A 27,389-nucleotide genomic window follows, 5' to 3' on the forward strand; every position below is an offset into this window, starting at 1 on the left:
TTAGGTTCAAATTTTAACTCACTCCTAGATGTCCAATATTCTACATGTAATCCAGCTGAGTGTCTTCATTTGATTCCAGTCCATTGATTTATTTCTGATTGTCCAAGACTTTATACATTACAGTCTAGCTTCAGGGAGAAACAAATGTTATTGGGTGATGAGTAAACTTAATATATGATATAAATGAGAGGTTGTGCAATGAAACTTGAGGCCTAGTTTACTATGTAGGATGCAATCAAAAAACAATAGGACACATATGTATTCAGTAGGACATATTAAAAGATGTATTATATCGTCAAAGTCATAGCACATACAGACCTGCACTATGAATAAAGCTTTTTACACAAAATATTCATTGTAACACTTCCTGTTAGGAACTTTATTCTCACTGCCGTGGGGGTGTTGATGTTGGAGAATAGAATGCTTTCCATTCCACACGCCTCACATTCATATGAAACTTCCTCTAGCCTTCCTAATAATTACCCTCGGGTGCAAACTTAAGAGGACTGCATTCTCCCCTGTACACCAGCAAACCTGTGGACTACTCTTGTATGGGATTGCCAGTTTGTGCCAGTTAGTTTGGCCACTGTTTAATTACAGATGATTAATTGCACCTTTAACATGATTCCATCATAGTTTTTTTTAAAAAAACAAATGACCACAAACTGAGGCATCTGATGAATTATGAAACAGGATGTTGTGAAGATTTAGTTAGTTCTGTTACAATTTTAGTTTAGGCTTACAAACAGGATATTACATAGTTTCACACTGTATCCAGCCTTTTGTATAGAGCATGAATCACGTCCGAACAGAAAATGCAGAAGAAACCATCTTACGGATAGTCCACTAGCTTCAGTTATGGCCCCGTTGCTTTTGGGGAGGAGAGAGAAACACAGTAGCATGAGGGAAGCCCTGAAATTGAAGACTAGCAGATGTCCTGCTAATATTGGTGGCAGGACTTATTATCATTTATTTTTACAATCTATTGCCTTCCTGTCGGCTAACTGGTGGAAATGCCAGTGATGGGAGGCCTCAGATGCAGAAATTAGGGACCATCCGTGTTACAGATGTCACAGATTGTGCCGGATGGTTATGATCTAATGGCTGGCAGGGCCTAACACCTGAACATGGAGAGATGGAGCCAGCCAATTGCAGGCTCGGTCTGCACAGATCATGGGGCAGGCCTGATATAGGGAAGCAGGGGGCTGGTAGTGGGGGAAATCTGTTTCTGTTAATGAAGAGGGACTATGATCAGCATTAAGGACTGGAGTGACGTGGTGGGGGGCATTGGTGGTAGAAAGCATTACTACTCCTCTTGACTCAAAAGGAGCTTATTATCATTTTACCTCAACTTGCTTTTCAACTCCAAAACCATGGGGGCAAGTCATTTACTTCCCTTTCCCCATTGCTCATCGGGTTAGGGAAATTCAGATTGACTTGCTGGAATGAAGCCAAGAAGGGACCAAGCAGATTTATGAGGAAAAGGGAGGAGGAAATAAAGTAAAGGAAGGAGGCAGAAGAAAAAGAATCACTAACTTGATGGAGAAACATTTATTGAGGCTAGCCATTACTGATTTGCCTTATTCAGTCCAGATGTGCCAATGTAACCATGTGTTGGAGATTTTCTGCTTCTCGAGAGCTGTATCAGCTGTGGGCATGCAGGGCTTATAAGGATTGCTTAGCTGCTGTGAAATGCATGAACATGTTTTGATGTTTAATGTACTGTTTGAGAATCATTCTTCATTAAAATAGTGAAGGATAAGCAACTGGCAATACATCAGTTAGTCAAATGGTGTGAACTCTGTTATTGTTACAAAGGGCTCAGCCCAGTGGTAACACAGCTAGCTATCAATTGGGCAAATTATGTGATTCAGTTTCTTTTAACTTATTTTTCACCGGACATTATTGGGTAAATTTCTTCTGTTTTCCCATCATTTCTTTCCCCCGTGTTTTCCTCCCTGCAGTGGCAGCTATGTAGCTGAGAGTGTGGCGATGTCCCTCCTTTCAGGCTATTGCCAAATCCGTCAGTTAACTGCTTTGGGAGTGTCAGAGACCACCTTGGCGTGACTCACAATGCTAACTTCCTTTCTGTTTGGCTGAAAAATGCTGCAGTTTTCACCCCGCCAACCCCCCACACCCCCACACCACCACCACCACCACCACCACCAAACCGTGACTCAACATGACTCAAATGAGGAACTGAGAAATGTAATACTGAAAAGTTGCATCTAACTTCATGACCATAACGCAGAGCACTGCCTTACCACCCGGCCACCCACACTATCCAGCTCTTAACATCGAGTTAAATGAATCACGACCCAGGCTCTTTATTATCTGATTTGCAGACTGCTTGTGCAATGTGTATGCATTTTGTGGGCTGAGATTTCAGACAGAGAGTTCAGAATGTGGCCTATTCCCTGACCTCTGCAGCCGGTGTCTTTGAAGTTTTATCCAGCTTCATCTGTATGTAGACAGAAACAAGAACCCATCTTGATCTTTGCAAGTATCTGCTTGAAAGGTGCTCAAATCGAACCTGACAAGCTGAAGCCACAGGCATTCCAGTGTGTCATTTGAAAGAGGCAGCCTCTTCTGCTGACGTTTGAAATTCCAGGTTGTCTCTGGGATTGTTGCCCAGCCCACCCGTGAACCTAGCCGTTACCTTACTGAATTCTCCGTGATGTATCTGCCGTAACTCTTTGCCAGTAGTACTAACCAGACTTGCTCTCGGTTATCTTTGGGCTGTTACTATTTCTCCACCTTTTTTGCCATGGCATTCCTATCTCCTATCCCCTGTCTCTATAATTTCAGAAAGACTATGACGAAGGGATGACATCAGAAACAAGCTGTTTGGTGAGTTAATCGAATACGAATGAGGCAGCAGGCCAATATTTCTGTTTAACCTCCTGTCATTACTATTTTTCCTTTCTAATTTACTCCAAAATTTCAGTCAATGCTTATTCGGCTAGAGATGGGACCTAATCAGACTAATGAGGCCAATGCCATTGTCCGTATTTAAAAAAAAAATTGCATATTCATCATCTTTGGTCAGTTTATTTAGTAGGATTTTTATTATTTTGTAAGTAAAATGAATCACCCAATCTTTGAATGGCAGCTATTTAATTATCCAACGTTGAAGGTGCTCACTTCACACCTCCTTCAGCTTTGCTGAAGCTGAGGGTATGACCTCCTCTGTGATTCTGATTCTGATTCAGATTAGTTAACTCAGCACAGAATGGAAACAAAATCTGGGACCTCCCTGAGCTACATTGCTCCGTTTACTCAATATATCTGTATTGAGATGACTTGTAAGGTGGGATTTTACGATTTCAGAACGGGCGTAGCTGTAAAATCCCGCCTGATGTCCACAGCCATTGTCTGTCCCTTGCCCGCTCTGATTCCCATGGCAGATGGGTGGTAAAATTCCAGCCACTGTGTCCAAAATCACTCTGGCTCAGACCAACTCACTTAGCACTGTACATAAATCAAACCCAAGGAATTCCTGCTCTTTGTGACCAAGTTTTCCTCAGCAATTAATGAAAAACGCCCAACTGCTGGTACACAATAGGCCACCTCGAAGACAAGAAGATTCAAATTATCATGTTGCAGATGCACCTAATCATAGAATCCCTATAGTGTAGAAGGAGGCCATTTGGTCCATCGAGTCAGCGCTGACAACAATCCCATCCATGCCCATTCTCACTAATCACATGTATTTACCCCACTAATCCCCCTGACATTAAGGGGCAATTTAGCATGGCCAATCCACCTGTACATCTTTAGACTGTGGGAGGAAACTCACGTAGAATAGGGAAAATGTGCAAACTCCACACCTCTTGACATTTTTGTATTGAAAGAACTGCCAAATGTCCTGCCACACTACTGAAGCTTGCAATTTACTTTTTTTTAAACACGACATTTTAATTAGTCTCCATTTTAATGACTTCATTTATTTATTTTTTCATCTCCCGACTCCTGGAGATTAATTTGTGATTTCACTTTTCAGAAATCCCCTCGCATCCTTCATCCCATCTGTGTTGGAGGTGATGCTGGATTCCCCAATGTTATTTTCTGGGCTTTCCACTCAGTAGGGGGCCAATGTGGTCAGGAAACTAATATTTCAACCCCGAAGCCTCACCTCTTGGATTCCATCAGTCTCCTGCCGGATTCTGATGGGAGATGCTACCCGATGGGAACAGTGGAGCTGGTTTTTGCGTGGTTGGATGCTACATGCAGGTTACCAGAAGACAATCTCAGTCATTCACTAACTGGTTAGTCGAGGTTTTGGCAGGGCAATGTGATCAGGGGAGGAAGAGGGAAGACCACCCTTTCCTTATGGGGTCTGAAAGAAAGTTAAAGTTTATTTATTAGGCACAAGTAGGCTCAATATAACACTCCAAAGAAGTTACTATGAAAACTCCCTAGTCGCCACACTCCTGTGCCTGTTCGGACACACTGAGGGAGAATTCAGCATGGCAATGCACCTAACCAGCAAACCTTTTGGACTGTGGGAGGAAACCGGAGCACCCGGAGGAAACCCACACAGGCACAGGGAGAACGTATAGACTCTGCACAGACAGTGACCCACGCTGAGAATTGAGCGCAGATCCATGCGCTATGAGGCAGCCGTGCTAACCACTGTGCCACCAGGTCCACCTCTGCTCTTGTCATCCCACAAAGAAATAAAAGACAGTTAAATCAACTTTAACTTTCTGGCCCCAATCACTTGGCCATCAGATTGACCTTGTGGAGAAGATAAATCTGCACATTTAAAAACTGACATTTTCACCTCCTTGGAGACATCCTGCTCACATGTCTGAAAGAGCAGATTAAAACGGCAAGGATCGGAGGGCTTATTATTGTGGCCCTTTTAAATATCCATTGCGAACGCATGGAATGAATGCAGTTTTCCACTCGCTCAAAGAGCAGTCTGAGTGCTCCAGGAGTGAATCTCATTATTTCAAATTATTTTGACGACCTAGCCATTAAAATGATTTAATTGAAACTTCCTTTTTGTTCTATTTTTAAATAAATTAATGACATAGATAACATTTCCAGTTGCTTACTGAATTGAGATCAGCAGAGTGCAGTCAGTAATGCAGGGTACTGGTTAGATTGAACACTGGGATGGGGCTGACAGGATTAGTATAAGTAAAGACACCAATTATTAAAGCACCCTTCACTAACCATTGCTGTTTATAAAATTCAACTCCCTGATACTGGTTGAATTCGTAAATCCAATAAATTTTTTGTTCCTTTATCTGATGATGTCATTACAATTTGAGTCTTGAATTCAAATATGCTACACCAAAAGGACAAGAATTAATTGTACATTTTAAGGAAACATAATGGGAGCTTTCTTCTTTAATAATCATTGTCTGTGGTAAATTTTTTGATTGCAAGAAGTGCTTTCCATTTAGAAAAAACTTACATTAAACATGTCAACAACTAGTATGCCCAAAAACTGCATTCTCATGGACACCCTCAAATACTGTAGATATAATTCCTATACGGATCATTTGACTTTATTGAAGAATCTTAATACGAGTTTGTCACTCGATTTCACACTGTGACTTTCTCATGCTCTTTTGCCTTATTTAGCAACATAAGGCTGAATTAAGGTAGCAGAATATCCACGGTAACAGCAAATGAGAACTGTAATTGATTTCCCAGGCTGCAAAGTATTGATTGAAATCAAAATTGGTAAGAAAACTACTTGTGCTGCCATTAAACAATGAGATGAAACTGCTGTGTTTCTGATTTTATCGGTCATTTCTGATTTAAATAATGAACTGAAACTCCGCTGTTTCTGATTTTCAGATCAGTGAAAGGACAGAATCATTGAACCGTTCGCTGAAGAAGAGGTGAGAACATTTACTGCAGCAACATTTTTCCTCTGATCATCTTTCTTATCAAATTTACCTTTTCGCTCTCCCCGGCTCTCGGTTTTTGAGTTTATCCCTCCCTCCTCACATATTGTACCAGATCTGCTACGTGTATCTGAGACCAATGAGCACCTCCCCTGAACCCCCGGACAAATGCTGGTATGTGGTTGACTCTCTTTATTTCAACACTCTCGCTGTATTTCAGCTCTCTCACTCCGCTGACCAACTTCCTCCAGCACTTCATCTAACAGTCTGTTCCAGTGCATTGTCTTCATTTCATCATTGTTGACCCTGAGACTTGAGCTTTGAACTCATTCATTCTCTCGACTTCCAGCCACACCTCTGCTGTCCCGATTAACCGAGAAGCTTTTGGCTTCATTGTATATGGATTTTAGCTGGTGTTGTGCACTGTGAACTCATCCCCCTCTTAAATTTTGTTTTGATCTTTCTCTTGAGCTTTCAACCTCGATCTTGGCACTCTCCAATGAACCCATCTATTCCTGCCTCCATGGGAACAATAACTGCAAATAGCACATCCTCTCTCTCTCTCTCTTTGATATTCCCACTCAGTGACTACACTGGGCAATTGCCTCCTCTCTCCCCTGTTCATTTGGTTCTGCAAGGGATTCTGCTGACCATTTAACAATCACCACATTTGCCTCCAAGATGCATATTCATCCATGAATGTTACAACTTAATTGTTGTTGATGGTTTTTGTGGCTTTGACAGAAACTTTGCCATGTTCCTGGTTGGGGAAACCTTTTGCGCATTAAAGCCTGCCCAGTTAACCATACTTGCTATTATTTGATCCCTGCTGGGTTGTCCTTATCAGCATATCACACAGGGGCCTCTCGTTCTATTTTTCCTGGAATCTCCCTCCTCATTTAGTTACCTTCTTTATTTGGACACATTTGTATCTCCTGTCAATTCTTCATTGTTTACCATCCCAAGCCTACAGTAGACTTATTGCTGCCATATCCTCCCTCAGCAACAAGCAGCTCTTCATCCTTAATAATATCAATCACTATCTCAATGTTGCTTGCCCTCTTTCCCCACAGTTCGTTTCTCTCTTGACCTCCATACATCTCTACATCCAGATAAGCTCTTCTGCCTTCATTCAAAGCATGATATCACTCTGTCCATGTCTTCTATATTCTGTCCTCTTGATCGTTGACAAGACCTCCATACATCTCTACATCCAGATAAGCTCTTCTGCCTTCATTCAAAGCATGATATCACTCTGTCCATGTCTTCTATATTCTGTCCTCTTGATCGTTGACAAGACCACCATTAACCACATTCTTGTATCTCTCGCAACCATGTGATTTTAGTCATCTGGCCCTGTGCTCCCTAATTTCCTCCCCAAACTTGGACAGCTCTTCACCATCTCCTTTTTTTTAAAAAACTCTCCATGATCTCTACCTCTTCGCTAAAGATTTTAGCCACACACCTTATCTTCCCTTTGGTTTGTGGTCCATCTTTTGTCGCACCTCTTGAGGCCCCTTGTGATATTTATCTCCATTGAAGGCATTATATAACTAATACAAGTTCCTTTTCTTGTTGCGTATATGTATTATCATTATAATGCTTCTGAATATGATTGCTGTATAACATTCAAAGATTGGCAGTTGGAAAGAATGCTTGCACTTGTGATGTTTCAATGTGGTGGTGCATCTTTTCAAAATAGTTTCTTTGAAAGCATTATTTTAGTTAACAACTCATTTTTTTTAAATTACAGTAACAGTATTAAGAAGAGCCAGCCCATAACTAATATATCAAAGATTGATGACCGATTGGAGCAGTATACCAGTGCTGTTGAGGTAATCTGATTTTTACTCACTTTTACAGCCACAGATACAAATTGACTTTAAGCCACAGACCATACATAATTCTTTAACGTGGGAGTGTTACAAGAATTCTAGGTGTGTGTGGAATGTGCACTCCTTCAGTGCTTTATCCTTTTCATGAAGTTGCTTACTGCAAGTTGGAAAAGTACACGACAGTCTCCTGATAAGTCTGCTGACTGTTCGATCTTTGTTACTGTATGGCCTGGTCTTACGATTTGGACGTTACTGTCCCTTAAAAGTTTTCTCACTCCAATGGAAAAGATCTTGAGTTGTACAATGTGCCTTCACACGGTGTGTGTGAAGCCAGCACTATGGATCTCGTGCTAAAGAGCACTGAAGCTGATGGCATGATTTGCTACTTATTTATCAGTATAACAAAATTCATCAATGAAGGAGCGCTGCTAAATTATTGTTTAGAAGGTGTTGATCTCAGTCTTAGCAGGAGCCAATTACCATTGCCATTTCTTTCAGGCGAGAAGTCTGTACATTTCAAAATAAGCTGCATGTGCTGACAACTAAATAAGTGTGTTAATAGTATAGTCGATACTTGTGAGGATCTGAACCTGGCTGTGTGAGCAGAATGCATCTTCAGTATCTGGGTTTGATTCAAACTGACATCGCTGAAGTCTCTTCTCAGCCAGCAGTGCATACTCTGTATGAAATGAACTTGGGTTGAGCTTCATCTATTTCCTGTTACAGTTTGAGAACAACAAATTTTGGCCGGCACGGTGGCACAGTGGTTAGCACTGCAGCCTCACAGCGCCCTGGACCTGGGTTCGATTCCCCGGCTTGGGTCACTGTCTGTGTGGAGTTTGCACATTCTCCCCATGTCTGCATGGGTTTCCTCTCACATTCCAAAGATGTGCAGGTTAGGTGGATTGGCCATGCTCAATTGCCCCTTAGTGTTATGGGGGATTAGCTAGGGTAAATGCATGGGGTTATGGGGACATGGTCTGGGTGGGATTGTGGTCGGTGCAGACTAGCAGAGCTGAATGGCCTCCTTCTGCACTGTAGGGATTCTATGAACTACTCCTAATTATATACAAACAGAATTAGCTAATGTTGGAGGTAACTTGTCCAAACGTTCTGACTTGGAAATGTTTGGTACTGGTCAAGAAATAGAAAGTGTTTCATTCGACAACGTTCTTGTTTTAGTGCGAGCAAATCTTGACCAAATTACAAGGCACTTGAAATACTGTGGCCTGCGCACCCAAAATGTATCCACTGCTCATAATTGTATTTTGACTGATGTATTAATTCTGTTTGCTCATGGTTAGACTCAATATCTTATGCCAGCTAACACTCTAGCTTTTAAGGGTTTGTAACTCTGCTGGCATTATTACAGTTCTCTCACTCTGTTAACTCAGTCATCCTGTGTTAACGTTTGCCTCTGGGTTGAATTCAGCTATGCCATTGGACTTGAGCCAATATATCACCAGCTCCTCCAACCACCCACGCTTACCTTGCTATGATACCATCAGCGATTATTATTGTAAGCGGCTAAATATTGGAAATGGATTCATGGAAATGGTTAGAAAAGAACAAAAGATGATGTTAAGATCTTCCGTGACCTCAATACATCCCAAATGCTTTCTCGCTAATAAATCACTTTTGAAGTGAATTTATTGTTGTAACATAGAATGCAAAGTAATTAATCATGTAGCCTCCTCGCATGAAATTGAAAGCTTGTTTCTGAATTATCGCTGATTTCCTTTTGAAACAGGATCTTCCAACATTACATTTTGTTCTCCTCCTTTCTTTGACAATTTTCTTCCCTTCCCTTTGCCTTTGCTCATCACTGGTATTTTACCCAAGAGACCATACATTGGCCGGAACATTCCGGCCATTCATGCTGAGGGGATCATCCTGCCACGCTGACGGTGTATGCCTGCCATGGGTTTTCAGGTGGTGATGGGTGAATTCAATGGGCAACCCTACTGGCAAGGATGGGACCAGAAGATCCTGCTGCCGGCTAATGGTGGACCACCTCTGCCACTGCCAAACACACGCCAGGTTATGCAGACAACCCCACTTATTATGTTTGAACTCAGGCTGTGCGCATCTGTAGAAACTGTCTGTCTCATTAATTTGGCGCAGTGTATTCATTCTTTGGAGTTATTTCAGGAAATTGCGAGGTTTTTCTTCATTTGATGGTATTTATTTCTCTCTCGCACACTAAAACACAGAGCACTACAAAGCTGCTCAGACATGCGTCACTGGATATGCCAAACCTACCGGAGGATGTTGCCACCAAAAAGAGCCTATGGGAGGCAGGTGATGTCGCAGGTACCTCAGTTACCAAGGGATCACCATGTAAGGTAAGACACTATTTTTGTCACTACTGCGCCAACTCAGTCCATCATCAACAAGCTGATCAACTTGGTTGAACTGGAACTTGGGTCTGGATTTTCCAGCCTTGTGAGACAGCTGGCAGCATACCTGATGCCTTGGGGAATGGGGAGTCAGCCAAAAATCGAGCTTCCTGATGGACATCAACTGACCCACCCACCAGTACCGATCGGCTTCCTGACTGTAGTGACACTCCTCAGATCCCACTCAGGTCACTTGCCCCCTTAGACCCCCATTTAAGCCACCTGCCTTGGCAGTGCCAGTGGTGCATTACCCTGTGGCCTGCTGCCTTGAGCCCCGAGGAGGTGAGGAGGTGTCAAGGAGATAGATCCCGTGGCCATTTGTTCATCTGCTGCTGCCAGGCTGCAGAGAATGGGGTCCCTCAAGGGTCCTGGGGGTTGGGTGGGCTTGGGCTGGGGTGGTGGGGGTAAGATACCGACCTTGCCATTCCACCCCCCCCAGGATGAGATTACCGTTTCTCCCTGTCATAAGCTCCAGGTGTCTTGAGGGGAAGTGGGGGGCAGGTCAGAGTGGGGGTCTTGGAGAGAACAGGGCCTTACTGAAGGATTGGCGGCAGAGGAAGGATCGGGTCTGGTCAGTCTCATGCCTATGAGGTGTGTGCCAACCAATAAATAATTTTTAGCATTCTTAAACTTGAAGTGGCTTCTTTGAAAGTAAGCACTGTAAATCAGCTCTCTGTATATGCTACTGCTGTGTAAGCATCGATTTTCCAAACTGAGGAAGATTTGAGGAAGTTGGAAGTTCAATCAACTAACGAATGTGGGAAGTGCAGACAAATTCTTTGGTCATTCAAGAAGCGTTTCAGGCTCCAGAATCTTTGGTTTGTCTTTAATTTGATGCATTATTACACCAACACATAAACAATGAGATAAATTGATGTAAAATTTGGAATGGTCTTTTAAACGGTCTGTGTCAGTCTTGAAAAGGGACTTGAATTGGAACTAGTATCTCCTTGCCCAACATGATGTATCAAGTTTGATGAATAGTTATAGAGTTAAGGGAAAGCTGGGCAAACATATGAGGGAGAATTAGATGAGGAAAGATGGGAAGAGGCTCAAGTGGAGCATTATCACTGGCTATTCCATGTAAATGTCACCTTTCTTTCAGTTTCAGGTTTCTTATACTGGTTTTGTTAACTTGCTTTACTATTTTGTTTTGCAAAAGGCATGGAGGATATATTTCAACGTCAGGATAATGCATAATCCTAGTCAACATCAAGCTCAGCTTCCAATGCCATATCATAGAATCCTGCAGTGCAGAATGAGGTCGTTTGGCCCATTGTGATCAGTGCAGTCTCAATCTAGTTCCCCAGACCTTAAACACTAAGGAGCAATTTAGCATGGCCAATCCACCTAACCAGCACGTCTTTCAGACTGTGGGAGAAAACCAGTGGAAACCCATGCAGACATGGAGAAAATGTGCAAACTCCACACAGACAGTGAACCCAAGCTGGAAATTGAACCCAGGTCCAGGAGATGTAAGGCAGCAGTGCTAATCACTGAGCCACCGTCCTGTCCATCACAAAGACCATCTTTTATCCTGAACCAAGTAATGCTTGTTCATCCTTGCTGATGTATCTTTGCTCCTAGTCTTCAAATTTCAAGTTCTTATCCTCCTGTTAAAATTCACTAATGGCCCTGGCCTTTCTGTTACCATAACCTCAGACAGCAATACAAAAGATCACTGCCTCACTCCCCCCAAGCCCAAATTCTCTACTTATCTAACTGTCTTCTTCATTCTGTCTTCCCTCTGCTCTGTCATTGCCGGCTGTGCCTTCAGCCATGTCAATTCCACCCCTTGTAATTTCCCCCTCTAAATCCCTGTGCCTCTATATCACCCTCTTTTAAGGCTTCCTTTAAAAGACTTTAAACCAAGTTTCTGACCACCTGTCCTTCTCTTACATAGAATTCATTTTTCCGCATGTCTCTGTGAAGTGTCTGGGGACCTTTTTACTCTGCCACTATATACATGCAAATTATTGTCACTCCAGAAACAAAAGTGCTTTCCTATCATATTAGTATGGGATTTCCCCTTTAAAACCAACTGACTCTCTGTAACCAGCCAATTAATTCCAAATTTGCTACCTTATTCATTTACAAGTTCATAGAATGTACCTTCAGTGTTTTATCAGTTTTCTGTTTCAGTACATATTCAGTGCATGATGCCTTTGTCAGGTGGGATTAACTTGGCTGGACAGTGTCTCATTATCCGCATTATTCTTTGCAATTCTCTCCAAATCTAATGAGCTTTTTGCTAGGCTGCATCAGATCCTTCGCTAAAAACAGATGGAAAAGCGATGCTGGCCTGCAATTGATCTCTAAGTGCACTGTCAATTTACATTAGCCAGATAGCACAGTGATTAGCACTGCTGCTTCTCAGTGCCAGGGACTCACATTTGATTCCCAACTTGGCTCACTGTCTGTGTAAAATCTACACGTTCTCCCCATATCTGCGTGGGTTTCCTCTGGGTGCTCCAGCATCCTCCCACAGTCTGAAAAATGTGCTGGTTAGGTGCATTGGCCGTGCTAAATTCTCCCTCAGTGTACCCAAACAGGCGCTGGAGTGTGGCCATTAGGGGATTTTCACAATAACTTCATTGCAGTGTTAATGTAAGCCTACTTGTGACACTAATAAAAATAAACATGAAATAAATAAATATTTTAATTGAAAATTCAAAAGTGATTGTCAGAAATGTGATCCAGTTGATTAATCTAGACTCCTCCTCCTCACTAAGATGCTCAAAAGGGCCTTCTGTGAACGATTTGCTCAGTACTTGGAAAAAGGACTGTTTCGATAATGAATGTGCTAATGTGCTTCATCTTATTTTCTTCCCTCAGTTCATCTATTTTATTTTTTTCAGGATACTGATGGACTGAAAGTTGGAGTTTGTGACCTCATCAATCAGTGGGTGAGCAAGAACCCAGAACCCAGTCCCAGGGCCAGCCCTTCCAAACCAACAGTAAGGAAACATACCTACGCTCTGACTTGCAGTTGGCTTTCCATTGCAATGGCAAACATTAATCACAATATAATGTTTTGGAAGGGGACAGTTCTCATCCTGTACTACATTTTTGTACTCACTATTCACTTGCAGTTTGAGCTCATTGTGCACAACAAAAAATGATGTTAAGGGGGTGGGGGAGGGGGGAATTGCATCTCATGTATCATAGAATCTCTACAGTGCAGAAGGAGGCCATTCAGCCCATTGAGTCTGCATTGACAAGAGTCCAACCCCATGCTAGTCCCCGTGACACTCCGGGGCAATTTAGCATGGCCAGTCAGCCATCTTTGTAGTGTGGGAGGAAACTGGAGCACCTGGTGAAAACCCATGCAGACACAGGGAAAATGTGCAAACACCACGCCGATAATCGCCCAAGGCTAGAATTGGACCTGGGTCCCTGATGCTGCAGCGCTAACCATTATGCTATCCAATCGGATTGTATCTCAAGCAACACAAAATGAGATTTCAACTTGTTTTGTTTCCTCTTTCAGAGTGATTATAAACATAACACAATTAATTAAATAAGAAGATAGTATGAAAGGCTTGCCTGCCTTTAATAAGTCTATGATACTGAATTTAATGGTTGACATTATTTAAATACTGCCATTAACCTATTTATTTCAAACTGCGTACACATAAGCATTAAAATAATGTTGAAATGGGAACCTAGGCTGTTAAACCACAAAGTAAATTGGTATATCATTGGATTTTTTGGCATATTAAGAATGGAGGGGATGACTATTGCTTTTAATTAGAAAAGGAATTATAAGCATCTCAGAGTCCATTTCCAGCCAGAGCGTTGACACTGCAATTAGGCTCAGACGGCTCCTGCTGGAATGTGCTCGTGTGGCTGTCACGCAACATCAGTGAATATGTTAACGTTCAGAGTCTTGGCTCACACATAAGCAGGACCACGTGGGTGAGCGGCGACAGAGAATGCCCTGCACTTGTAGAGACAAGCCTCACCCAGAAATGGTAATTCCAGGGGAAAAGTAGAAAATATGGAGGGAAAAAATTAAACTTTTGCATTTTTTCAGGCAGTCAGTGAGCTAAAAAAACAAAATCCCTTTTGCCAGAATGTGCCACTGAATTGATGGGCATGATCCGTGCCAAATGTATCAATGTGGAAGTCTGGACCCAGCTGGGCTAGCTGATGGCTTAAGAATAACCACAGAACCCTGAAATCATTTTCTACCAACCTTGTGAGTCACTACAACATTTGTTTCCCTAAATCTATCTGAACAGCAGCAAAGGCAACTTAAAGATCCACAGGGATTGCCTTAAGGACTCCAGTGTAAATGATAGAGATAATGGAATGTGTGCTTAAATGTTTAAAAAACACTGAAGAATATATAATGAATGGAAAAGCAGAAATGCTGCAATCGACAACAAACCCAGCTGCACCCAAAAAACAGCTTAATATTTTAAGCATGGATCCTTCATCAGATAAATGTTAAGCTATCTTCTTTTCACATGCTTTCATCTAACTCAGATTTGTAGCAAAATGTTTTCTTTTTATATATGATGGAAACTCAAGTGGGTGAGAGGCTGGAACTTTACTGTGCATTGAATAGGCTAATATAAAAATACAGCATAATAAAAACTGTCACCCAGCATAGTTTTCCCATTGACAGTGTTCCAAGCTCAGTTATAGGTCAGGTCGCTGAGCAAGGTTTCTGATAATCCACAAGACATAAACCAGGCATTAAAGGTATTTTCTATTCAATAGGTTAATTGGTTTGCGCTGATTTCCATTGTGTGTTGGGGTGTTATTATTATTGATTTTACTAAAGTTTTCTAGTAACTTAAACAAGCCATGGAATTGGTTTGTAGATTAAGTTTGAGTATCGGGGGTTCTGACACTGAGTTGGATGGTTTGTAGGCTTAAGCTATAGACAGAGGCTTGGCTTCTCAATTCAGTCTGTCGCTCCAGTGTAGCACTGGGGGGGGCGGGGTTTACTGTCTTTCCACAATTGTCCTTTGGAAGGGATGTTAACCAAGATTCCGCAGCAAGATTCCACCCATTCAGCCAGCATTTCTTCCTTAACATAAGCATGAAAAACATTAACTAATTGATCATTCACCTCATTACTATTTGTGCGATGTTGCTAGAGAAGAATGGCTACTCCATTTGATGACAAATTAACAGTGCATCCCTTAAAGAACTTTTAGCAACATCTTTCATTCGTTGGCAAAGGGAGGTGATTCTAAGGTTTTCCCTCTTTAGTTAAGGTCTTAAGTCTTTGTGTAGGCGTTGTTCTTCATTCTGTGCCTATTTGTTCTTTTTCTTCTCTTCCTCAGACTTTCTCCAAACCTTGGGATTTGCTTTGCCTCTCTGCAGCCTCTGGCTCTGACTATTTCTCTCCTTCTGCATCTTCTGTGCCTTTTTTTGTTAAATCATCCTGTGTGTCGGCTGTCCCATAAGGTAATTTTCCTGACATCTCTTAACAAGCTGCAAGGCACGTTGAAAAGTCGTCAGTTTGGCATGTGTGACGAATTTAATAGCAGAGAGATGGTTACCCTGGAGCTGAAAATGCATTCCTTTCTACTCACTGAGGTTTCTTGGTTCTTTTTGTGTAGCAAAAAGCCCTGAGGTAATACTATTCAACGTTTTTGCAGGTCCTTTCTCAGTTTTTAACAAACAAATTCTTTCGGACTAAATTCTGTGGGGTTTTCTAGGTCAGGGTGTAAAACTTTCCAATAAAACCCTGGGTTGTAATGTACCATGATGTTTCACATTGTCATGTTTAAGAGAGTTAACCAGGGAAGATTACCGTGATGAAGGGACCCAATGACTTTGATGGAAAATATCTTCACTGTGTGTGGACAAGGAAAAGAATCCAAACAATGTTTTTGTCCTCCCCAATTTTTTCTAGAACAGTACAGCACACTACAGGCCTTTTGGTGCTCGATGTTGTGCCGAGCTATGTCCAAACCCAAGATCGAGCTATCCCGCTCCCTATCATTCTGGTGTGTCCCATGTACCTATCCAATAACCACTTGAAAGTTTCTAAAGTGTCCGAATTCACTATCACAGCAGGCAGTGCATTCCACATCCCAACCACTCTTTGAGTAAAGAACCTACCTCGTACGTCCCTCCTATATCTCCCACCATGAACTTTACACTTCACCGTGCCTCCTAGTAACAGCTACATCCACCCAAGGAAGTAGTCTCTGAACGTCCACTTATCTGTCCCCATCATCTTATAAACTTCTATTAAGTCGCCTGTCATCCTGCTCCGCTCGAAAGAGAAAAGCTCCAGTTCCCTCGACCTTTCCCCATAAGACCTACCCTCCAAACCAGGCAGTGTCCTCTTAAATCTCCTCTGCACTCTCTCCAATGCTTCCAATCCTCCTTATAGTGAGGTGACCAGAACTGAACACAATATTCCAAATGTGGTCTCACCAAAGTCCTGTATAGTTGCAGCATACCCCATGGCTCTTAAACTCAACCCCCCTGTTGATAACACTCTATAAGCCTTCTTCATGGCTCTATCCACTTGAGTGACAACCTTCAGAGATCTGTGGATATGAACCCCAAGATCTCTCTGTTCCTCCACGTTCCTCAGAACCCTGCCATTGACCCTATAATCCACATTCAGATTTGTCCTACCAAAATGAATCACCTCGCACTTATCAAGGTTAAACTCCATTTGCCACTTTTTGGCTCAGCTCTGCATCCTATCAATGTCTCTTTGCGGCCTACAAGAGCCCTCCTTTTTTTCTCCTTTTTGTAAAAATTCAGGCATTTGCTCAGATATGGTTCCAACGATCTTGGGTAACATCCAGTACCTAAGTGTCAGTCTTTAGACTTGGTTCAGTGTGAGAATTTAACCCATTCACTTGCACAGAGTTCAAATTGGACTCCGTTTAGTCATGGGGAGGAGGTATTTACATTTGATGCTCATCTGGCGTCTGTATAGGTACATTTTTCAGCCAGGTAATGGACTATGATGAATGAAATTGCTGCCCATCATGCAGCTTAGGGTACTGAACCTAAGGGTGGAATTTTCTGTTGCTTTCTGATTTGAGCGTCAACCCAAGGTGAGTGCAAGCAGTGTGCTGCCCATCAGTTCCATTGCCAGCTTTTCCCACCATATTTTTTTTGACATTTGGTCACAGAGGCAGTCCCACAATGGGGTTGGCTGTCAGTGAGCCTGCCTCTTCATGAGCCCAACTCACTAGCAACCACTGGCTTTCAAGAGATTGTAGCACCTCTTTTTAAAGTATACCCCAATCTTAATTAAAAAGGTCTCCCTCCTCCACGGACAACCTCCACTCTCCCCTCTCCCACCCATCCCCCATCATACATGTGGAATATCTGCTTCTGAGATCATGAAAGTTTCCCCCATCCAATCACAAAATTGATCTTTACAATTCTTAAATATACTTGTAAAATACTTAAAGCCCGTCTTTAGGTGACTTCAAATTATTTTTCACTTCCCCGAAGTTTCTCTAGGGTCCCTTGTAGCTTTCAACAATGGAGAACATGTGGATCAACAATGGAGAACATGTGGATCAACAATGTAAAACATGTGGACCAACACTCACAGGCCCCTAAGCTTGCTTCTGTAGTGATGTTGTTTCACATGGTGACCATTCCTTCCCACAGCAGGGGAGAGAAATGAAGCAAAACCCATCCAGCCATCATTATTTATAGGAAACGCTGTGATGATGCCGCAGGTAATGCTGACTTCCTTCAGTAGGCAAGTGGAAAATTGTTCAGGTAGCTTTCTCAGGGTGACTTTCTGGCTTCAATTTTCCTGCCCCATTTCCTGGTGGGAAAATGGTGGAAAATCTGTTGCATGACGTTCTGTGCATCTCATTTATGTTACTGTTTGAAGTGCCTCCCACAGATTGCTTGCTGCTGGATACGCTGACATAGTACAAATGGTCATAGTCACTGAATTGTGAACTATATTGCTGTTAGTATTTACAACCCCCAGTTCTCTCTTGTTCAGTATGATAAAGCGTGACAGACATAGATAAGGGTCTGTACTGTGATTGAGGTTTCCTCATTATCATATGCGCCACAGTTGACGTGCAGCATTCCATTGTGGCCTTTAAATTCGAGGTTTGTAGCTCAGTTGAGATTTCCCATTGATTGTTTCATTGAAACGTTGTAAAATATTTCCACGCTAATGTGATTTTAATGAATGATGGCCCCTTACAAATGACTTTCTCATTGAAGTTTCTAAAAGAGAATTAATATTACACATTGTTGGTGCTGGTTAATTGGCCTGGTTACTGAAAGGGCAGAGAGTGGGCTAAAAGCTATGAGGCCCCATTTGCAATGCTGCCACCATGCAACCTTTTAGTGCTGTTCCTCATGGTGTTGCTAATGATGAGACCATTGAATCTGGTGGTACTGCACAACCAATAAAAAAATGAACCCTTGCTGCCTGGAGAACAAAATAAGATGAGCAAATTTGTCTGCACGTTTAGGCTGCCATGGGATCATCTGAATGTTTGCTGCCAGTTACAACCTACTGAAGTAATACTACTTACGGGCACCCATTTTTAAAGTACATTGTAGTGAATCATGTCCAGTTGTGATCAAGACTAGTATGTCAGGCTGTCATTGCCCTTGGCCATCAAGTAAGACTCCTTTCTGATTGTGATCCAATAACTCTTGCTGTTCAGCGCACATATAGAAACGTGGTAATAGGCCATTCAGCCCTTTGGGCCTGCTCCACCATTCAGTATGATCATGGCTGATCCTCTATCTCCGTGCCATATTCCTGCACTCTCCCCATATCCCTTGATGCCTGTAGAGTCTGGAAATCTATCTATTTCCTTCCGAAATATATTCACTGGTTCGGGCTCAACACTCATATTTTCACCATCCACTGAATGAAAAACATTCTCCTCATCTCTGTCCTACATGGTCTACCTAGAATCCTGAGACCGTGACCCCTTGTTCTCAACCTCGCCAGCCAGGGGAAATAACATCCTGGAATCCAATCTGTCCAGTGCTGTCAGAATTTTAAAATGTTTCAATGAGATCCCTCTCATTCTTCTGGACCCTAGTGAATACAGGCCTTGTTGATCCAATTTCTCCACATACAGCAATCTTGCCATCCCAGGAATCAGTCTGGTGAACCTTTGCTGCACTTCCTCCATGGTAACTGTATCCTTCCTTAGCTAAGGAGACCAAGACTGCACACAATACTCCGGTACAACTGCAGTATGTCCTCTTGTAATGAAGGTCAACATACCATTTGCCTTCCTAACTGCTTGCTGTGCCTGAATGCTTGCTTTTAGTGACTGGTGTACTAGGACGCCCAGGTCCGTTTGTACATCATTATTTCCCAATCAATCACTATTTAAGTAGTACTGTGTCATTCTGTATCTCTGTCCAAAGTGGACAACTTCACATTTATCCACGTTATACTGCATCTGCCACATACTTGTTTACTCAGTTATCTTGTGGACGTTGTGTGAGAACAGGGTTGCTGTGCTCCCCTCTCTGGGGGAATATCCCTGTCCCAGTTCATGCACGAAAAGACGTTTAAGCAAGTCTGTTTTGCTTCTGGGACTGTGCCTTTGGCGGGGGAAAAAAAATTTCACTTTAAAAGTGTAAACACTGCTCCTTATTTAAAATACTAGGAGGGATGACTAGACAATAAGTAGCAACAGGAAACCTTCCACAAATGTTAATCTCCCTGCCTTTTAATGATTCGTTTTAGGAATATTGGTTGAAGGTTTTAAATTAATGTAGCCATCACCTGCGGTTATTGTGCAGCTCCTGTGCTAATTCCCCGCTGGAAGACGACAAAGGGAAACCCGACTGAATACTGAGGAAAAGGAATTGATATTTTGACCTCCCTTTGTCAGGTGCCCTGAGGCCACTTATTCTGAATTGAGATAACATACTGCTTTCGTGAATGCTTCTTAATCAGTCACATATATCAGAAATATTTGAATTAGACATTTTGAACTTGGTTTAGTTTGTTAGTTGTCTTATTTTGGAACCAAAGGTTTGTGGCTTCTAGGATGTGTCCCAGGAGTTAAAAATGCAGATTAGCAATCAAGTGGCTGCTGGATCTTGGATGCAAAGTGTGATGTGAAAAATGTGCAAGTAACTGGAGCATATTGAGATGCTTTTTATTCCATTGCGTCAGGTATATTTATCAATTGATACAATATCAACTTTTATTTTCTCAAAGTCATTAACTGGTCAACAACGAATACTATACACTCCCTCCTCAGACCATTGGTAAATTGAAGAAAGAATGACCTCTGTGTCTTTGCAGATGAAAGTTAAGTCACCATATATCCAGTTTGCCCTCTGAGGGAGAGAACTGACTGGTGATGATTTAACCTGAGGGTCTCCACACTTAAGGTGAGGGGTGAGATTGAGAAGGCAGGGCCTTCATGAATAACCTCAGCCAGTACGGGAATTGAACCCATGCTGTTGGCATTGCCCTGCATCACAAACCAGCCAACTGTCTTTGTACACTGCTGAATATTGGGCAGTTAATGGTTTTCAGCTGATTTGAAACAGTTGATCACGCTGCCACTCTTAAAAATATGAATACCAGTCTGAAATGGCTCGAGTTCATATTTTATTTTTAAGCACACACGTTTTTTGGTTAAAATAAAAACACAGGCCAATACAGAAGTAATGTGCAAATGTTTTCTCTGACACCATTGTGTGATTGAAGCCAGGGCCACGATCACATTGACCCACGAAATACAAACTCGGGTCCCACCTACATTCTGTATGCAATAACCGGCACATCCAGGGGAAATAGCCAAATAAAAGCAAAACTAAACGCAAAGGAGTTCATTATTCTGCTGCTTTCACAACCAAACTCCTTTTGAAATTGTGATTTTTGCAGCACCATTAGTTGGCAAACTGCCATTTCACGTAACGTAACTTGAGGTTGAATCAAGCTCAAGCCAATGGAGTGAAGTCCCCTCTCCGGCTCTATAATGGCTGACTACAAGTGTCCATTGCAAACTTTGGGCAGGTTCAACTTGGTCCCCTGAGACAGACAACAAAAGCATTATAAAAACCTTCCACAATTCAATACAAATTGACTGTTAACTCTGCGATGGTTGGCATGGGGAATCGCTAAAGTTATGCTGGCATGTGATCTCCTGAAGTAAGAAGCAAAGCTTAGGGCCAAGGAAATTCTACAACTGGCTGAACTACACCTGACCTGCAAATGCTTGATTACGGAACTTGGTTCTTAAGATCAAAACTTCATTCAATGCACCCCCAGGTGACTTTTTAAAAAGAATTACTCTCTTTCTTAAAATAAAATTGAGAAAGTTGAGATGGAGACGTTTTTGCTTCTAAAAACAAAAGATTTTTAGATTTAGACTAACATGAGTCCAAAAAGCAGAGATTCATTGAAACTCTTGAGTCTCGACCTCCTGGGGCAGTAACTGCACTTGAATATAAAGTCTGAGGCTTGTCCTTTTGCAAAGGAAGGAGATAAGTAGTTCATTGTTCCTGACACATAAATTATCCACACTGGAAGTATTTCCACCCAAGATAACTTAGGCACAGAAAAACCAGAATAACATATGGTTTGAGCCTGTAGGGCAATAGCGCCCTCCAATGCCTGTCTGTGCTGTTTACATGTTGGACATAGAAACATAGGCCCTGGTTTTGATTTTGGGGCAGGCGAGACTTGCAGAACATCATTCTCTGTTGGCCTTGGGCATGATCGTACGAACCTTGGGTAGACGTGTCGGTAAAATGCTGGCCATAGAAACTAGAGTAAGAAGTCTGACAACACCAGGTTTAAGTCCAACCGATTTATTTGATAGTAAACTCACAAGCTTTCGAGGTTAACCTCTTCGTCAGGTGAATGGAGAGTTCTGGCCTCAGACAGAGCATATAAAGCACAGACAGTTTACAGATTACTGATTAGAATGCGAATCTTTACACCTAACCTGCTATTCAAGTCTTAAAGTGGCTGACAATGTGAGTGGAAGGAGCACTGATCACAGGTTAAAGAGATGTGTATTGTCTCCAGACAGTACAGTAAGTGAGGTTTTGCAAACCCAGGCAAGTCACGGGGGTTACAGATAGTGCGACATGAACCCAAGATCCCTGTTGAGACCATCCTCATGTGTGCAGAACTGATAGCCAAGTTCCGCACACATGAGGACGGTCTCAATAGGTATCTTGGGTCCCTGAAATCAGACAACATTTTGGCCTCGACTATATTCCGCGGTAGTGAATTCAACATATTTACTATCCTCTGGGTGAATAAATTTCTCCTCACCTCAGTCCGAAAATGTTTACCCTTTATCCTCGAACTATGACCCCTAATTCTCAACTTCCCCATCATTGGGAACATTCTTTCTGAATCTACCCTGTCTAGCCCTGTTAGAATTTTATAAGTTTCTATGAGATCCCCTCTCACTGTTCTAAACTCCAGTGAATATATTCCTAACCAATTTAGTTTCTCCTCATATGACAGACCTGCCATCTCAGGAATCAGCCTGGTAAACCTTCGTTGTACTCCCTCTATAGCAAGGACATCCTTCCTCAGGACACCAAAACTGCACACAATGCTCCAGGTGTGGCCTCACCAATGCCCTATACAATTGCAACAAAACATCCCTGTCCTTATATCAAATTCTCTTGCTATGAAGGCCAACAGACCATCTGCCTTCTTTACTGCCTTCTGTACCTGCCACAGTCCGAAAGATGTGCTGGTTCGGGGCATTGGCTGTGCTAATTTCTCCCTTTGTGTACCCGAACAGATGCCGGAGTTTGGCAGCTGGGGGTTTTTGCAGTAACTTAATTGCAGTGTTAATGTAAGCCTAGTGGTGACAGTAAACTTTTTTCTTTATTATTATGAGATAGCAGCCTAAAAACTGGCTGAAGTTCAAAATCTGGTACCAGACTTATCTTAGATTGCAAATTTCATTAGCTGGAGCCTTGAAAGGGATAAATCAAATTTGAACAATACTTTTTACATTGTTTGCTTTCCCTATGACTGACAGAATTTTAAATTAAAGTCATAATAGTGTGGTCAATTATTAAAAATCCAGAAAGTCTGGAAAATGCTTTCTTTTTCCAGACTACAAAAAAAGCTGCTTTGTTTCAATCTGGGAGTTGGTTTGGTCATTTAAAACCTCTCCAAGAATGAAGAAGTCCATTTGAAGCTTGCAAGAGATATGAAAAAATAGATTAGCTGTGAAGTAATTGAAAATACAGATGGCCAAGCAAACACTAGAGTAAGCAGGGTGGAAAAGAGATATAGTCCTTTATATTGTCCCTCGTTTTTTGGAATCACGTTACATTCAATGTGCTGAAACATCACCAGGAAAGTAATAACACTCATGCAAGTATTATTCTACATTAAATCACTGAATTAACAATCATATGGGCTACGAAGAAAGAATTTGTGCCAGTTAGCAGTTTTGCTCTGTAATTTATAGCAACCTAGTCATACAGGCTATTTTGGCAAAGTAGTTGTCGTATGTGTATCAAAATATAGTTGCAGTGTAGAAAGCCCAGCACTCTGCCACCAACTGGTGTCTCGTGGTTTTGTCATGGATCAGTGAAGTACTTTGTGATATGGCATTCAAAATCATCAGATCTTTCCAAATTATAATCAGAAATGATCATTGTCGCAATTTTTCTTTTTCCTATTCATCTGTGGGATGTCACTGGTTAGGCCAGCATTTATTGCCCATCCTGCCAGCATTTGGTGACCATCCCTAATTGCCCCTGAGAAGATAATGGTGAGCTGCCTTCTTGAGCCACTGCAGTCATGTGGTGTAGGTGCACCCATGGTGCTGTTAAGGAGAGAGTTCCAGAATTTTGACCCAGTCACAGTGAAGAATATTTCCAAGTCAGGATGGTGAGCAGCCTGGAGGGGAACTTCCAGGTGATGGTGTTCCAATGTGTCCTTCAAGATGGTAGTGGTTGTCGGTTTGTAAGGTGCTGTGTTAAGAGTGTTAAATTGGGTAATGCAGTGTAGACTTTGAACTGGGTTAATTACGTTTGGGAAAAATCTGGATGAATGGAATTTCATGTTGAACAATCCAGTGCAATTCTTCCAAAAAAACACAATACCTTTTCTTCAACGGTATGGGGTCCATTTCTGTATGTGACCCTGATTGTAAATATTTCAATAGCCTGCTATGATTTATTTGCCAATGATAATAAGTTAATGAATGGAATCTATTTGTATTTCTTCAGGAGATTAAGGTAGGAGATGTGAGGAGCAAAAAGAATATTTGGGAAAACAAAACTGATTCTTCCACCAAATCACATGTTGGAAAGGTGAGTAAACCAGCTAATGTCATCTTGGAAGGAACACTTGTAAACAAAAATCTAAGAAAGCTTAGAATGAGAATAGACCCTTGAATGTAATATACATATAGGCTGTACATGATGACCTCAGCTCTGTACCCATCCTCCACATCCCACTCAGCATCCCTCTCATCCAAGTAGTATGTGGGTCAAACAGTTGTATTAATATTTTTATTATCTCTAATGGAATTGCAATCCCAGTCACAACTACAAGAATGGCTGCAGTTTGGATCAATGCAAAAGGATAGAGTTGTGTTATTTTAACTTGGTACTGAGATGTTATATGCAAGCTGATCATATGACTGATGCATCATGAAGAACAGCTCCGGTTACAGCTCCATTACTGCATCCTGGGGATGAACATCTAAAAATTTCAGCGTCTGTCTTTGACAAGCTGAAGACAAATCTTAATCTAAAGTTTCATTTTCTTCAACTCAATTGGCTCTCAAAATATAAAGCTGGACTATTTTGAGATGAGGACATATTTTTGTTTCGACTGTGCAAAGTGAAAACTCAGCCCAGCCTAGTCAGCTGATGTGCTTTTGCTTTGACCCCTGTTTAATTACTGCTTAAAAACGGGCAGTGAAACTATTTGCTGCGATGGCGAAATAGGTCTGCTCATTAACATTCTTATAATGGGACTCCTAGACATCCAGTGCTCATAAATAACAAATACTGATTTGTTATTTATGGGACACTTTGAATGGAAAAATGCAAACCCAGCATTAATTTGGGGTGGTACAGTTGTTAGCATTGCTGCCTCACAGCTTCAGGGACCCGAGTTTGATTGCTGGCTTGGGTCACTGCCTTTGCGGAGTTTGCACATTCTTCTCGTGTCAATGTGGGTTTCATCTGAGTGCTCCGTTTTCCTCCCACAGCCCAAAGATGTGCAGGTTAGGTTGATTGGTCATGTTAAATTGCCCCTTAGTGTCAGAGGATTAACAGGGTAAGTACTTGTGGTTATGGCGATAGGGGCTGAGAGGGATTGTGGTTAGTGCAGACTTGATGGGCCGAATGGCCTCTTTCTGCCCTGCAGGGATTCTCTGGTTAATTGAATTTGATTAACCATTATACACAGCAGCAGCTTTTCAGTTTTGTTGACTGCAATAGAATTAAATGTCTCATGCTATATTTAATGGTGACCTGTCCACTACCACTGTTTCATGTTTTGTCAGAGAAACATTCTCCGATAAAATGAAAGATTGCAAGATAAAATGATTTCCAGTTGGAATGAATAGAGAAAGGAGATTGTGGACTGGTGCTCCCAGTTTTATATAGTTGCATGCACACATGAGGTAAATCTTAAATTGAAATAATTCCAGAGCAAACACACCTCTGACACATATGCAGAGAGTGACCGATTACAGCCTTAGTGCTACGCCCTGTTTGTGTCCCATAGTGTTAAAAGCCTTGCTCACTTGATTGAAACCAATAGCAAAGATACAAACATGTGGCATCAGCTTGACAATCCTAAGATCCACAATTAATGCAATAATACAGAATTCTTCAACAACAACTTACACTTAAGTAATGTCTTTAACATTTCTACTGCTTGAAATTAGGACTGTTACAATAAGAGATATAACTGGACCAAGAAGCTGACAAAAAAAGGGAGAATATATTATGAACACAAAGTTGTAATAAAAAATATAAAAAACATAAAAGACTAATAACTTCTATAGGTACGTAAAAGTGAAATGATTGGCCAAGAGGAATGGGGGTCCATTACAGGCAGAGTTATGAGAATTTATGACAAGGAATAGAGAAATGGCAGAGAAATGAAATGATGACCTTGTGTCTATCTTCACTGAGGAAGCGGTGCAAGAAATCTAACATAATTAGGGATCCAAGAGGCGAGGATGAATAAGGAATTGAAGGAAATTAGTATTAGTAAGAATGTTATATTAGAGAAATTAATTGGACTTAAGGTTGATAAGTCCCTGGGATCTGATGCTCGACATCCCAGAGTGCTGAAAGGGGTAGCTAGGGAGATGGTCGATGTAGTGATGATCATGTTCTAAAATTCTATAGATTCTGGAATAGTTCCTGCAGATTGGAAGGTAACAAATGCTACTTTACTATTTAAGAAGGGAAGGAGAGACAAAACAGGAATCTATAGAGACCTGTTAGCTTTTTATCGGTAGTAGGGAAATGCTGGAATCTGTTATAAAGAATGTGATAAATGGACACTGAGATAATAATGATCTTATTGGGCATAGTCAGCATAGGCTTATGAATGGGAAATCATGTTTGACAAACCTGTTGGGAGTTTTTTGAGGATCTTACAAAAATGATAAATGGGATTTTCAAATGCCGCCGCCACCACCTCCCCCGCCGCCCACACACACACAGAAGATTAGTTAGCAAAGGCAGTAATATACTGATATGGATTACGGATTGGTTAACAGGCAGAAAACAGAGTAGGAATAAACAGGTCATTCTCGCATTGGCGGATTGTGATGAGTGGTGTACCACAAGGATCAGTACTCGGGCTCAAGTTGTTCACAGTATATGTCAACAATTTGGATGTGGGTACCAAGCTTAGCTAGGTGGAGTGAGGAAATGTGTGTTGTGAGGAAGATGCAAAGTGGCTTCAACGGGATTTGGACAGAATTGGTGGGAGGGTGAGAACATGGCAGATGGAATACAATGTGGAAAGCTGTAGTGTTATCCACTTTGGTAGCAGAAAGAGATGTGCAAAGTAATTCTTAAATAGTGAGAGATTAGAAAATGTAGATGTACAGAAGGTCCTGGATGTTAAGTTACCATGCAGGTTGAGCGAGCCATCAGAAAGGCTAATAGTATGTTCACATTAATTACAAGAGGATCTGGGTACAAGAGTAGTGTAGTTTTGCTTCAATTATATAGAAACTTGCTTGGACTGCACTTGGAATACTGTGTGCAGTTTTGATCGCTTTGCCTTAGGAAGGATATTATTGCCATAAAAGGAGTGTAGCAAAGTTGCACCCAGACTTGTTCCTGGGATGGCAGGGCTGTCC

General features: G+C 41.8%; 1 protein-coding gene across 2 annotated transcripts in view; it reads left to right on the forward strand.

Annotated features, from left to right (window-relative positions):
• The window catches only part of lsp1a (lymphocyte specific protein 1 a), a 346,256-nt gene that overhangs the window by 294,934 nt on the left and 23,933 nt on the right, over positions 1-27,389 (forward strand). For both annotated transcript variants that reach the window (XM_080190298.1, XM_080190300.1), the window contains exons 7-12: positions 2,809-2,850; positions 5,818-5,861; positions 7,621-7,702; positions 9,916-10,047; positions 12,960-13,058; positions 24,277-24,360. In XM_080190298.1, the coding sequence (XP_080046424.1) occupies positions 2,809-2,850; positions 5,818-5,861; positions 7,621-7,702; positions 9,916-10,047; positions 12,960-13,058; positions 24,277-24,360 (483 nt within the window). The remainder of the gene's footprint in view (positions 1-2,808; positions 2,851-5,817; positions 5,862-7,620; positions 7,703-9,915; positions 10,048-12,959; positions 13,059-24,276; positions 24,361-27,389) is intronic.

Source organism: Carcharhinus amblyrhynchos, chromosome 6 (genome assembly GCF_965287045.1).
Source record: "Carcharhinus amblyrhynchos chromosome 6, sCarAmb.v2.hapA, whole genome shotgun sequence".
Taxonomy (NCBI): Eukaryota; Metazoa; Chordata; class Chondrichthyes; order Carcharhiniformes; family Carcharhinidae; genus Carcharhinus; species Carcharhinus amblyrhynchos.